This window comes from Euprymna scolopes, chromosome 20 (assembly GCF_053919585.1).
Source record: "Euprymna scolopes isolate OS-2025 chromosome 20, ASM5391958v1, whole genome shotgun sequence".
NCBI lineage: Eukaryota > Metazoa > Mollusca > Cephalopoda > Sepiida > Sepiolidae > Euprymna > Euprymna scolopes.
Window position 1 is genome coordinate 84,904,534 of NC_136501.1, and position 15,524 is coordinate 84,920,057.

General features: G+C 32.3%; 1 protein-coding gene across 4 annotated transcripts in view; it reads left to right on the forward strand.

Moving 5' to 3' along the window:
- Positions 1-5,892, forward strand: part of LOC145241508 (guanine nucleotide exchange factor for Rab-3A-like) — a 299,829-nt gene extending 293,937 nt beyond the window's left edge. For all 4 annotated transcript variants that reach the window (XM_080104544.1, XM_080104543.1, XM_080104546.1 and 1 more), the window contains one exon: positions 782-5,892. In XM_080104544.1, coding sequence (XP_079960670.1) covers positions 782-855 — 74 coding nt within the window. In that variant the 3' untranslated portion in view covers positions 856-5,892. The remainder of the gene's footprint in view (positions 1-781) is intronic.
- The last annotated feature ends 9,632 nt before the right edge of the window (positions 5,893-15,524 follow it).

The following is a 15,524-nucleotide window of genomic DNA, read 5'->3' on the forward strand; positions in this document are numbered from 1 at the left end:
AAAAATCTTAAGTAATTCATATTTGTATTATTATTATTCCACACATAAGAAAAACAGATGAGATTGAAGATGCCAGATGTAAAGCGACGGCGGCAAATCTAGAAACAATCTGTCTGCAATGAAGTATTTTAGTCTCTGCCAAAACATTGGGTCAGCCAAAAGCTTTGTTACACCTGAATGACTACCACCAACCTACTCTGCAACAAAGTATAATGCCCTTCGGAGTTACCTCCAAATGATGCTACTGAATGAGGATGGAAATTGCAGAACAACAGTCTAGTTCCAGTTGTGATGGATACTTCACCTGTACCAGAGACACTTCTGAAAATAATTCACTGCAACTGTTCTGGTGGTTGTAGTGCACCTCGTTGCACTTACAAAAGACACAAACTTATTTGTTTTGGTTAACTTTTAGTATGTTGTTCCTCACATATAATAGTAATAAAAAAAATCATAAAATACTTTCTTGAAATTTGTTCAGGGTAAAGGGTTTGGGGGTTTTTTTTTTCGGATTTTGACTGGACTATACTGAGAATTGAATCTTCAACCATCAGAAGATTGTTATGTGGAACTAATTATTACTTAGCATTTCTATCCTCATCTCCAAAATTTTGAAACGTGTTAAAAGTAAGTTTTTACAAAGCAAAAACGAATCTTGTCATAAGAATGCCAGTTTATCTTTTACTATCTTTGATTCTTGTCTGTAAAATATTTGTCACCATTTTTGATTTTTTTTTATTGCTTGACTGAATTAAAAAAAACAAAACTTCTTTCTTTACAGACAAATCTGTCTTCCTTGAAGTGCTTAAGTTGAGGAAGATGATGGCTCTGGCTCGACTCGGATATTCGCGGTAACAAGGCCAGCCGATTAGTCATATTTAGTCAGTTGTATTCTGACAGGAGATGGGAGAGAAAGAGAAGGGGAAAAGAGAAAGAGGAAAAAGTGACCATAGCATTTCCATTATTGTTGCCAGCATTCTTCTACATCTGACATTCCAAAGATCCCATATCTGGAAGGTTCTTTGTTAACACCTGATCATGTCATTCTCCCCCACATCTCCATGCTGATGCTGCCACATCACTGCTGCTTTTCTATCCAAGAATTGTCCCTTGTCATCAACATCAACAACTGGAACTGATTCTTTGACACCATTTTTCTTCATAAAAGACTATGCATATTTTTTTGTCAACATTTCATGCAAAACAAAAATCTTTTTTTTTAAATGGATGAAAGATACTTTTTGTTGTATTTTCTGATAAAAAAAAACAAAGCACATCATGAATAAATACATGTGTGTAATTTTTTAGTATTCAATACATAAAAATGTTTATAGGTTTCTATTCTAACACATACAAGACAGTTTTATTTCCGTCTGAAAATCAGTTACGACTGAAATAAAATTAGTCTGGTGTGCGTTATGTTTTGTTATTCTTTATGCATAAATATTTGCTTATACTTTGAATACATTGAACTCTCATATATATATATATATATATATATATATATATATATATATATATATATATATATATATATATAATTTCATATTAAGCTGAAATTTCCATTCAGATTGAAGCTATAATGAAACTTGAACTTATATATATAAACCTAATTCTATTATTATAGAGAAATAAAAACAGTGTTGCAGTTTCAGGGATTGTGGGAAATCTTATACATTGGACTAAAGAATACTACATGTGTTCAATTGTCATTTAGGGAAAAGTTCAGAACTTTGGAACTCTTCACAGGCTTGAAATCAAAAATGGTTGAAATTGAAAAATCAAACAAATAGAATAACAAAAAATTAAATCAAAAATGAAAATAAACAAGAGAGAATGGTAATAAGTAAAAATATATTTAATTAAATGCCGTTAACATTTTTAAAATTAAGCCATGAATCCATTTTTTTGTCTCTTAAATCTTTAATCACTGTAAAAAAAAAATTGGAAAAACATTTGCAAAAATGGCATGTTCTGGATTATCTACCCTTGAAATCTGAATGTTTATTTTGTTTACTTTTGTTTTTTATTTATATGTTACATTTTTATTTTATTTATTACTTATATACTATTGACATTTTATATCACAAGAACTTAATTATATTTAATTATTTATTGCTTTATCATCACTTTTCATTGTGGATTTTACTTTGAATATATTTTGTTTGAATAACTTTATCCTCTTTAAATATTTACAAACCTTTATTACATTTAATGCATTGTGTATTTATTTATTACTATTTTCTCATGTTTATTTTAAAGTTGACTTTAAAAAATTTTATTGTTTCCTTATGAAATTTCAAACCTGTTTTAATTTTAAGTCTGTGAAAAGTTCCATCTAAAATGTTCATCATTAGAAGACAACTGAAGAACAGAACACATGTAGTGTTCTTTATCCCAACAGGCAAGAGTTCCCATACTCATTGAAACCACAGGGATCAATGGCTAATCGAAATCATGTTAAGCTAGTGATGCTCAAAGATTGATGGAGTAATACTGTCATTGGATTAAATGAGAACTTTAATCTAGTTTACCTGGCAACTAATACTCATCTATTACACAATTGGCCAATTTTATAAGTGAGGAAAGTATGAGATAACATTCTTTTATTCAGATATTTGAAAATTAGAAAAACACAAATTTCAGTAATTATTACTTTTCCAAGTAATCTGCAGTAGCCATTTTGAACTAAATGCATAATCAGAACAGAAGCGAATAAAAACCATATTTTGCATTTTCAGTCTTGACTCGCTTCTGCGCTTTTTATTTCAAAATGGCTACCACAGATTATTTAACCCAATTCACTATTTACAGTAAAGTAAATTGGATAATAACTTTTTATCTAACATTAAATGTTTTAATGCAAATAGCTCATAGACGAGTAGGTAAACTGTTTTGATTAATTTTCCAATGGAATTTCCTTTAAAGTAATTTATCGCAATAATAGCAAGGAGTAATCACATTTCAATAAATCTCTATTACTTTAGTAACAAACATTTGTTTTTAATCCGATTAAAATCTTAATCAATTATTAATGAATTTTGTAATCCTTGGAAAGTATACTTTAACTATCAGAAAAACTGTTATTTACTAACATGGAAAATAGAAAACGAACCCCCGGGTTTACATTCAGAAACCTTGTAACACTAGCTTTCTATTTTCTACTTAAGTTCTCACATTCCATGAGCAATGTTTCTGATGAAGGGGGGAAAAATTACTGTTTTCTGTGTTAGCTGTTGTTTTGAATGTGTAATATGCGGATATTTTCAATCCTCTCATAGTATTCATCATCATTCAACTATCAATCTATCCATTTCATTAGCTCTTATCCTTGATAAGTGGTGTCATTTGCAAAACAAAAACAAAAAAAAACTAGCATTATCAGAGTAGTAATTATCATTGACATTTTGCTGGTAAAAACAGGTTGTGTTCTCTGGAGTCTAAGTGACAGCAATCTATCCAGATATCGAGTATATTCTGCTTCTATCACCATTACAATTCATTCGGATATCACGCAACAGTCGTTTACCATTAAGATCTCATTGATAATGGCCAGTGGCTTTCTCTAGAATTTGAATGAAAAGATAAAAAGCACAAATAGTTAATGATTGACTTTTAATGGAGGCCACAACATGTCTATAGGTCTTGGCAGCCATTAAATGGCAAATATCAAGAGAACAGATTTAAAAGAAAAAAATATGAAAGAAAAAAAATGTTATAAATGTTAAAACTTGGTGAGTTAGGTAAAGAAGTTCATTCTAATGTGTTTGATATAAATTATGTGGGTTTTTTTTTTGTTTTTAACAAGTTACTGAGTGTTAACTATTTTGGACTTTTGTCAAGAGAAAATAAGCTTCCTCAGGATTCCAGTATTCTCCATGCCCATTCAGTTGAGGTCTGGATGTTGCTATACTTCCTCGGTTTTTCATCCTTTCAGACTTTTTCAAGCCAGTGTGTATAGTGCTAACCAACGTTTATAGCACTGTGTTTATTGTTTTATTTTTTTAGGGAGAGGGGGCTGTTATTATTATTATTATCATTAATATTATTATTATTAATGATATTTTCATCATTATTATTATATTATTATGCACCTGAAGAATTAACAATGAAGTTGACAGAATTTTTCTTTCTGTTTTTGAAAAAAAACTTTTAATTTCATCTTCCATCTTTTATTGTACAAGTCGATTGTAAATAATCTAATGTCTCTAAACACATTTCTTTTTTTATCTTTTTTTTAATATATATATATTAATATATATATTTACATGTATTTAAATTTCGAAAAAGATTTAGAAAGAAAAAACAAAAACGGATGTTTATGATGAAAATCAAAACAAAAATTTATTTAACTGATTTTTTTTTTTTAGTATTATTACTCGGAATGCTATAGATTAAAACCAAAATTTCCAGCTTAAGAACCAAAAATGATGTGTTCAATTTTTAACATTTGAGTATGTAAGCACAATTTACTCTCCCATCTCCACACATCTTGAAATTCCTAGAAACATTTCTAAAAAGAAATTGGTAAAAAAATCAGATAAGGGAGACATTTTTATGTTAAATTTATGTTGGATATTTAACGCCCTACTAAAAATTGAACTAATTGTTTAACAAATATGAACATTTGAAAATTTGGTATCTAATTGATAGTATTCTGAAAAAAGAAAAAAAATAAAGGTGAGGAAGCAAAGTCATTGTATGCCATGTCCTTCCTCCATCTTTTAAATTGATGAAAAAATAATCAACTGCTTTTCAACCGAAACGATACTGTGGAAAGTTCTGCTTATTTGAACGAAGAAAGTAAACTCTTGTAGATCTGAATACTCATCTATGTTGCCAAAATCTATCTTTCTGCTGAGAGTTTCCATTGGAAGGTGTCAGTATTTTGAGAATCAGTCCAAGACAAGGACAAACCGTTTTTGGTACATTTGTAGATTAACAACCCAGCTAAATCCATCTGCACTTAATGAGGTTCTACCTTTTTTAGGTGGAAAGAAGAGAAAAAAATTAAATTTAAAATTTAGAGTGAGGAATCGGTTTTGCATATGAATTTACGATAAAATGATCCCTCATTTTCGGATAATTTTAACTTTTTATGACGATTAACTAAATATTTGTATCACTAATTTTAAGTCATCAACCATATATACCTAAAAAAAAAGTAGATACCCAAATAAATACACTCAATTTATCTCCCATAGTAAAAAGAAAATTGAAAGTGTCTGAAAACATAAAAATTGCTTGATAATGAGAAATCATTTTACATTAAATTTATATGCAAAGCGGATCTCTCACTCTAAATTCTCAAATGTAGGGGGGGGGCTTTGGTTTTTTTTTGTTTTTGTTTTTCTTTTCGAACTTGTTTTTCAGAATGTTCATGTGTAAAAAAAAAAAAAAAAAAATGTAGAATCTCGTTTTTTTATTTTATTTTATTTTTGGAGAGGGAAAGTGGATTTAGCTGAGGATGTTAATCTACAATAATACTCCCTTTTTCTTTTCTTTTTTTTTTTAAGATGAAAGGTTATTTATACAAATTACTTTTGAACTTCCAATTCCAAGTCTGTTATTGTGTGTCCAAATTTAAATGTACTCAAAGAACAAAAAGCACAAAAAAAAAATACTTGATGTATTTTTTTTTTTTATGTTTCCAAATCTTAGATTGTTTGAAGATTATTTTGTTCTTTGTTATACCAAAGATTTGATGTTTAATTGGCGCGACTTTGTTCGTGTCTCACTGTGTCTTTGTCTTCATCTTCATTTGTTCTTCCAGGGCAAACAGAACCCTTTGCTGTGGTTCTTGTGTCTCAAATCCAAACGAGGATAAATAAAACATTTTACTTTACAAAACTTTGACGACTGAAATGATCAGTAAAATATATTATCAAAACATTTTGTTGTTGTTGTTATTTACATTTTTTTTTTCTTTTTTTTTTTTTAATAATAAACAAATGAATATCATACTATAGTTTCACAGTACTGGAAACGTTCTTTGTGTCTGTTTGCTGCTCATTTCCCTTTCTTTAGTCTTTCATGTGCTCAGTAATTTCTCTGTTCTTTCCTTCTTTTTTTATATCGTTTTCAAGTGACAGCTGTTAAAATGTTCCTTGTACACTGTTGTGTATGAAATACCTTTTGTTTTGTTCATCGATTCTTTCTTTTCCACCTCTGTTGTCATCCAGTTTTCATTTTTATTGGCACATTAAATCGTGATTCTTCCCTTGTTTTCTTCTGCTCTATGGCTGCAGTTATCATCAGTCGAGCTAGACAGACAAAACTCTTGTATCAAAAGGAGACCAAAGACTGCCATTAAAAGTTTTAAGTTGTATTTTTGAGAGAAATATAAATTCACACATGAGAGAAAGATTTGAATTTTAACTCGACTCCTATTTATTTATCTGGACTATAAATAAATGGATGCACATAATGAACAGACAGACATCTTGTGCACTACATTTCGCTCTTAGCAATTATCAAAGTTTTCCTTTTAATTATTATGGCATTATTGGTGATCCATTCTGCTTTAAGTTCCATTGAAAACCTTTCTTTCTTAATTCAACAAGCATGATGTCATTATCTAACTATCTCTTTTATACTATCCTTTGAATTTAACCCTATAGATGATATCTGTTCATCATTTTTACTGGAAACTAGGTTGTTTCGCAAATCTTCATGTTACTTTGACCTGCATTATGTCAAAATTCATACTAGCTAATGTAACCTCTCTGTAATGTACATCCATCACAATGTAACAATAGTAACAAATAGTAACAAGCATTTACAGCAAAATAATAGTCAAACCTCGGTGCATAAACATATCGGAACTGGAACAATTTGGATTTTGAGCAAAAATTTAAATCGTAATATACCTCAGTTTTCTAACAAAATTTCAATTTCTGAACCACACTGACGACACTTAAAGCATACAATCCAAATGCTAACAGTTTTGTGCAGGATTGCCACTTCTGTTTTTTTTTTTTTTTTTTTTTTTTTTAAATCTAGATGTGAGTCTTTTAAATCAGTTTATTTTATTTTTAAATCTGGATTTCTTCTTTGGGACTATATTTGTAAACACCTGCTAAATTTTTTTATATTATATGATATTTTGTAAAATCGTCAAAGCATACATTAAAAAAGTAGTATTAATTCTAAAAAGGTTTACAGAGAATATATGCTTAATTATTTTGTATATTGGCTCATTAATACTTAGAAACATAGTTTATATATAAAAATTAATGAATTGATCTCTGTTACTTGACTTTAATAGGAAAATATGATTTGGTTTTCAAACGATTTGATTTTAGAAGACCTTTTTTAGGACGAATTATGTTTGAAAACGGAGTTTTCACTGTAATTAAATAATATATTAATTTTCTACGAGGCATATATATTCCTGATTCCTGATTCTACGAGGTATAATATTCCTGATTCCAGACGAAAACATTCTCCAAATCCAAATGAAACAGATTTGTTTTTTCGAAAGTGATATCTCAAAAATCAAATTAAAAAATAATATATTGTAAAATCATACTGTGATTCAATACACTTTGTTGGTAAATGAATATTTACTTGAAAATTATTGAATTCTGTAATATTGTCATTTCAACTATTTACCTTTGCATGGTATGATTCCTTATCAAACAATGTTTTCAACCAAAATTGTATTGGCATCACCTTCCAAAGAATTTAGTAATATTGGACTACAGAGATTAAAAATAGTTTTTAAAAAAACAGCAATTTTCACAAAAGGTAAAGATTCCATTAGATTAAAAATTAGAGTAAGACATGAACAGGAAGTCTGAAATGAGATATGTTGAAGAAAAAGCGAAAGCTCTGCCTCTTTGGCCTATGAACTAATTGTGTTCAGGCGTTTTATTTTTTTAATTTTATTTCAGTAACATTTGTATAACCCATCAGGGTCACACTCAGCGCTAATAACTGAAGTTAGCTCAGTAGATAAGTTTGTGTTAGGCCTTTCCGATCATGTCCAAAAGCAAAAATTGAACAGTTATTTTGGTCACCCGAAACAACTCTTACAGTATGACATCATTTGGCTTTATCGTTTACATGGAGACAGGTTTGATGAGGTTTTCTGGTTATTCTGCTTCAATAAGAAAAATTCACCAATCCAGGGAGACAGGTGTGGTCCACGCCCTCTCTCCAGTATCGAGGTAGGCACTCCTTTCCTCATAGATGGTCCCTGAAAAATAACTCAAGTTGGCCATCCAGTCTGGTAGCAATGCAAACTTCTTCACAGAAGCAACAAGTAAAAACTCCAGTCATTGGTTTTCTTTTTTGTAACAAATTATATTAACAAAAACTATAATTACAAAGTTCTAATTACATACCACTGTACAAAGAAAAATATAGGCAATTCATCACTTCAGAGTCCACATTTTAACAGGTGTTGTATCGCCTGCGTACCTGAGTAACAGTTATCTATAATTCCGGATTCAATTTTCATATATGATAACATCAACACAATTATGTGAACCTGATTGTTATTCTTCCCCCTTTTTTATGTATCGTGGACAGTCAGCAGAGTGGATGCAGGTTTAGAATGGGGAAATCTGAGGCTGCAGTAATCTTGTCAATTAGTTGATTCTTTTTTTTTTCTTCTTTTTCACACAAACTAGTCTCTCTTTTAGTTATGCAAAAATACAATATGTAGTGAAAATGCTTTGCAGCTTACGAGTGAGAGATACTAACAGCAGAATCTCAATCTGGATGTGATCACTGGCCTCAACTCGCTTGGACTCTCAATTGTCATCTAATTTCTCATCTCTCTTCTCTCTTCCAATTCTGACTTGATTTCTCACTAAAACTCACTCTTGCATAAACTTATATATTGGTAACTGGGTGGGGAAGTGAAGCTTCTTCAAATCCGAATCAACCAATCAGGGGTCGCTACAACACTTTTCCCTCTCTTCTAATTGGCTCTCTGCATACTCGCCTATCAAAGTAAATTTCCATCAAATTTGTTCCCACGTCGGCTGTCCTTGAGGATTGACCCTCTGGTCAAATACTGTTTCCCAAGTTTAGCCAAAACAAACTTTAATACTATTCTCCCTAAATCAATGGTTTCCTTCACAAAACAACATTATTATTAAATATTATTATCGATCCCAAATCCGCCAATTGAAGCCATTTTTCTTGGAGCGATGAGGCAACCCAAAACAAATAAATGGAATCAGCAAGGCAATCGAGAATTACCCAGGATTGTTCACATAATAAAAGCTCCATTTTAACCGTTATTAATGTAAAATTCGGCCACCACAGGTGGTTAGATCACATTTGTGATAGAACACAATGAAGTATCTGTAGGATTCTGCTGCTGTTGTTTCTATTTATTTGCCTCTCCACAAGAGCAGAGTTAGACACAAGGTCAAGTTTTTAATATTGGGGAAAATCTAGCTCTCAAAAAGGCTCACTCCAGATTAGAACAAAAATAAAAATTACCTCGGTCAAAAAGGATTTCCTATTTATTAAATGAAGACAAAAATGTTGAAGTATAGTATCATCCAAACAGATACTAACCTTTGCTCCGAGCTAAAAGGTGAAGAAATCATGTTCCTATTCACTTGCCTTCCACGATGGTAAAGTTAGACACAAGGTTGATTTTTTTTATTATTATGGAGAAAATCCAGCCCTCCCAAAAAAGGAAACTTTGAATTGGAACAAAATATAAATTGCCTCAATCTTGAAGGACTTCTCTCTCACTAACCAAGAACTAAATAGACTAAATACGTCACATCAGAACAGATGCTGTACTTTGTTCTTATTCAAAAGGCCAAGGAAAACTGTTTTTTGTAGAATTCAATGAAGTTTAAGTTTTGGCTGGTAAGAATAGGTTGGGAGACATCTAGGAGGTCACGCGCTAACTTCTAATGGTCTAAAAGATCATGATCCTTTAAAAAATTTTCATATGTTTTTCATGCTATACATCAGGAAAAAAACAACAATTTGGACACTACATCAAGACTTGGTACGCAGTGGATAGGTAAAATTTAGTTGTAAATGTTGCACTCTTTTTAAGGTTCAATCCTCAGTGTGGACGACATCTAAAATGCAATAGTGAATTACAACTTCTAGCAAGTTATGGCTGAGGGAATGAGAGCATGCTATCCCGGTGGATTAAATAAAGGGTTTGATCCACAATTCACAAGTTTAACAGAAAGATTCCCGAGTTCAACAAGATACATCTAAAGAAAGTCAGAAGTTACATCGACCAAAATATGGTGAAAATAACAGATTGCAAAGTAAAAGTTTCTTTGGCGATGTCTCTGAGACAAGTCATATACCCTTCTTCACATCTCTTGCGATGGCCTTGCAAGACGAGATGCAATTTATGGACTTAATTCCATTTCTATGAGACATACATGTCAGTTGAGTTACCTTGTCTTATATTCTTGTGTTTGCTACTTTTTCCTGTCAAATGAAATGATGGATTAAAGTTGATTTAAATTATAGAGAAGATGTTTGTCCTTTTAACTGAAAATTTGGTGAACGTTTTTCTTCATTTCAGAAAGGCTAGTCAGAGGAATACAGACGCATCTGCAAACTGGCAATTACACCAGTAAGGTCTCAGCTCTCAACCTCTACAAATGTATTGATGGAATTCGAATAAAATAGTGCGAGTTTTGGATCGATTTTTGAAATTAAACAAAAATTATTTTTGGGTGAGTTAAGTAATGGGATAGATACTTGTTGTGGAATCGAAAAAAGTCAGAGGGGATTTTCTGAATGAGTAGCTAGAATGTGTTATCTTTTATTGAAGTTGGTAGCGTATGTACTATCGGCTCTATTATGATAAGACTGTGCTTTCAGGAATTATCTCCTCCTTATTTTAAGGGCTGAGAAAATCCTTTCTGGTACAACACCCTCTAAAGGGAGGAGAGAGTAATGTAGTATATGTTCTGTTGTCATGATATCATACTTGCAGGCATTACCTTCTCCTTTTATGGGGGAGGGAATGCATCCCAAGTATTACCGCCTCTTTTTTAAGGAGGTTGTGTAGTATATGTTTTGTTGTCATGATACCATCCTCCCAGGTACTACCGCCTTCTTTAGCGGTCAATGGAGAGTCTTTAGGGAACTGCACCTTTGAAAGAGACGGGGAAAGAAAGTGAAGTAGAAAAGATAACGTGTGTTACTTCCCTTATCTCATCCTTATAGGATAGCAGTTGATTCTCAACCTGGAAGGAGAAAAAAGGATAAAGTGAGTCAGAAAGTTAAGGTTGCTACTTTGTTCAACCAAAATAAAAAGTCATCTTTTATGATGCAGCAGTAACATTGTCTGCTCTTTTTTCTTTGCCATAAAGAAACATTTCATTGAACTGCTTTTAATATGTAGTCAAAAACATCATGGACCTGTAGAAAACCATTGAGGCATAACGAGCTTGTTACCGTCTCCATTCTTTTTTGTTTTTCTTTCTCCACCACTGTTGTTTTCTCTTTGTCTTCCTTTCCTTAAACAAAAGCTAGCACACCCTAAACGGTTTCAGTGAACATGTTCGCTTTCCCTTTCTTTCCGTCCTTGACTCCCTTACGCATGTCGGAATTCAAATGTATTAACGTCAGTAATTCAAATAATTGACTTTTTACTTTTAGACGAAATTAATTCAAATAGAATCAACAAACTCACAAGCTACTTTTGAATTTCGTACTGGAATTAATTAGAGTCGTTTGTTTGTCTTATGGGAGCGACACCTCTAATATCACTCTGCATTAAATGAATTCAGCCCACCTCGGCCGAGTCAGATCAGATCCGGCAGGGAGCAGGAGGAGGTTCTCTAAGTGCGACTAACACTACCAATCACGTTGACCGAATCCACCAGTCGAGGGATTACCAGCAGCAGCAGCAGTCTCAGCAGTAGTTCAAACAGTAACAAACCAGTCCTTATCAGGCTAATAAGTTTTTCTACTACTAATGCGATTCACTACTGCTTGCCTCCCAAGACCCACCAGCAGCAAACTTCATTTCATTCCAACAGTTCCTGCTCACTCCTGCGACTTCCAGTCTCCTGCAGTTTTCCGGCAACTTCATCTGCACCTTGCTCCTCCGGCCTACAACCTTGCTCCTCCGGTCTGCAACCTCACCTGCACCTGGCTGCCTACTGACCATCCATTCCTTAACACTGACCCTACATTCCCAGTGTCTATCTTTCGTTCGTTCCTAAACACTGACCCCACGTTCTCAGTATCTACTGTCCGTTCCTTAACACTGACTCCTACATTCTCAGTGTCTACTGTTGGGGCTACCGAGAATAAGCACAGGCCAATGAATATGACAGTGTGACGTCATTACCAGATCAACATGTAGGTAGAGGCATGAAGGTGCCTAAAGCTTCCGGTGTTAAACCATGTGGCCATAAAAATATTTTTCGTTGCCTTATATTTGTGGCTGTTGTAATTATATTTTTTTATTCTCCTAAAGAGAAAAACAATTCTCCATTTAGATTATTATTACAGTTATCATAATGGCACATTGGGATTATTTTAATCTAACAAAATATAATAGTAAGTGAACTTGCTTTATTTCTATCAAAGGAATTCTATTTCTATCGAAAGATGTTGAATATTTCATTTCATTCATTTTTTTTTTAAACTGCTAAACAAACAATTTTTATATGAGAACATTTTTCAGTCCGTTCTTTTACTAATAAATAAAACTTTCATTGAGTATTTCCAAATATTTTAAAGTTAGAAGCATTTTTCACAACAGTTTTTTTGCATATTTTTGTTTTTGTTGTTGTTGTTGTTTTTAAAGACAATTGATGAATTCAATATTTTAGCACCGGGCGTAATTTATTTATTTCTTTGAAATATTGGAAACTTAAGTTTTTGTTTTTTTTATAACATTTTATCTGTAAATAATTTACATGACTGAAATGAGAAATTCTTTCCAGAGACATACGAACACAAATTCATCTTAAAAATTCATTAACTAATCAGTTTTAATTAAAGTTTTGATGTGAACTAAAAATAAAGGGTACATTAAATTTTAGTTAACATATTTTCTTGTCTTTTATCTTATAAATAAATGTTGTAAGCACTGTGCTGAAATAATAACGTTATTAAGAAAGCCATTCTTAACAGGCGGGGGAGCTTTCTAACTATTCTGCACTTTCACCTAACAATTTAATGAAAAAAAAAAAAGATACCATAAAAATTTAATTTAACTTGAAAATCTTGTCTAAAATATAGCATGGTGTGTACACTGCACAAGCACTATTATTATAACAACAACAACAACAATAATAAAAAAGGTACTTCATGAGGAATGTGGACCCTGCATAAATGGGTTTTAATTTAATGGTTGCTCCCTAAAAAGCACATACGCAAAAGGTTTTCATTGGTTTATTTAATCACGAAAATTTTTTTGAAGATACTATTTGAGATTAAAAAAAGACCAAAAGCATTATTTGAATATGAAACAATAAATGTAACAAAAAATAAAAATATTAGTGTGGAAAACATAATATAATAATAAAAATAAATTAAAACAAAATGAAAATAAAATAAAATCAAGCACAAAATAAAAGTATGAATCAAATTTAATTAAAGAAATAAAAAAAAAATTCAAAAAATAAAATACATGTTCGATTACAAAAAAAGTGTATGAGATATATACGAAGAAAGTGAAAGAAAACCTCAGGGAGCAGCCATTAAATTAAAACCCGTTTACGCAGTGTCCAAGTTTCCTGTGAAGTGCCAAAAAAACTGTAGATGACATCGACTGGCGCCACACCAATTAGTTATGAAGGGCCAGGGAGGATGAAAAGTCTGAGGTAGGAGAGTACTAAAAAGACCTCCACTGGAAGTGTGCAGTTAAAAGCTGGTACCCTGGGGAGGCATTTTGTCACCCAAACCCCAGAAAGCACCAATAGTCAATGACAACAAGAAATCAATGACAAACGGCTGTTGCGATAACGTGCAATCATCTGCATGAGTGATCAAGAGGTGGAGAACATTGGAAATCTGGGGAGATTTGTTGTCATGCAGTCTCCAGCAAATACCACACGTTACTGCCAGTGAGCGATCACTGATGATGGCGTGTGAGACAATCCTAGTGAGTGAAATAATAATAATAATGTCTCCTCCCAAATTCACCATGACCCTGATTTAATATCGTAGATGTTTACTATATTTTCTTAGTTTTTAACCAATGTTCACATTATGGTATGATTGTCTTTTAGTAGTTATGTGAACTTCATTTCCGTATTCATGTATTCTGCACTGATATGAAAATGAAGACTATAGCGAAGTATAGGATTCCTAACCATGTAACTGATGAAAATACGCTACACATTTTGATGAAAAACATGGGAAAAAATGAACATAGAAGAACAGAAAACCAAAACTTTAAATGTAATTTCTGTATTAAAAGTAATTGTTATTTAAATATTTCAACATCTAATCTTGTAGGGGAAAATCCAATAATGGGTACTCTGGATAGAAAAAAAAAAAAAATTGTCTCAGTCATGAAGGATTTCTTCACTGGCCGAGGACAGAAAAGGTGAATTGTAGCATCAGAAGAGATACTACTACACTGTGATCTTGTCCCGAAGGCCAAGAATTGTTCGTTTTATGTTTCTTTAATTGTTTGTTCCCTAAATTCATAATTCAGTTTTGTCAGTATTAGATTATATATTGCTTTAAAATTATGTAAAAAATTACATAATTACAGAGATAATTTTTATATTGAATAAATTTCAGTTTCATTCTTAATCAAATTGGATTCTTTTCTTTTTTTTAACTTGTTTAAATGCTCTTTTTAAAAATGCCGTCATATAGTATTGACAGTAACAGTTCGACAAATCTTACCTACATTGCCTGCAGGCATTTTTCAGTTAACAGGCCTTTTATATCTCGGTGGCCATGCTACTGTTCGTCTGTACCTAAACACTGACCCCCACGTTGTCCACTGACTGTTCCAGATCGCCCTGACGTCCAGCCGATTGCTCCAGACTCAGTAAGCCACCTTAAACCACGCTATGTCTAGAGTACCTGTTTCAGACCTCCAGTCCTTAGCCTCCTGTGACGTGCGACCTTCCAGACAATCGGCATCCAGATCATACGATCTCAAACCCTATTTCACGCTTCCTTTTCAGTTAAAAGATGAACCTGTGTCTGTCATTCTTCTTTGTCTTTTTTGCCGTTTACTTTTGCCTGTGTCTACCTTGTTAGTTGTTGGGTTGATTGTCCCCGGCCGCCCCCACAACAGGCTACTGTAAACTAGAGACATTCTAAGAGGGGAGTTGTGCAGCGAAGTGTTTGTTCATATTGTGTTTAAATTTCTGCATGTTGGTACAGTTAGGAAAACAGAAAGCAAGAAGGGAATTCCAAAGGCAACCGATCAAGAAAAGAAGCTATTAGAGTAGAAAACCTTCTTCAGTGAAGGAATGAGATCTTGTAGACTAAAGAATTGATAGGCAGGTATTTACATATTTACGACATAAATGCTGCAAACATTCTATTAAAGTATTTATCAAATAAGCACAGAAATGCAATAGGACAGTGAT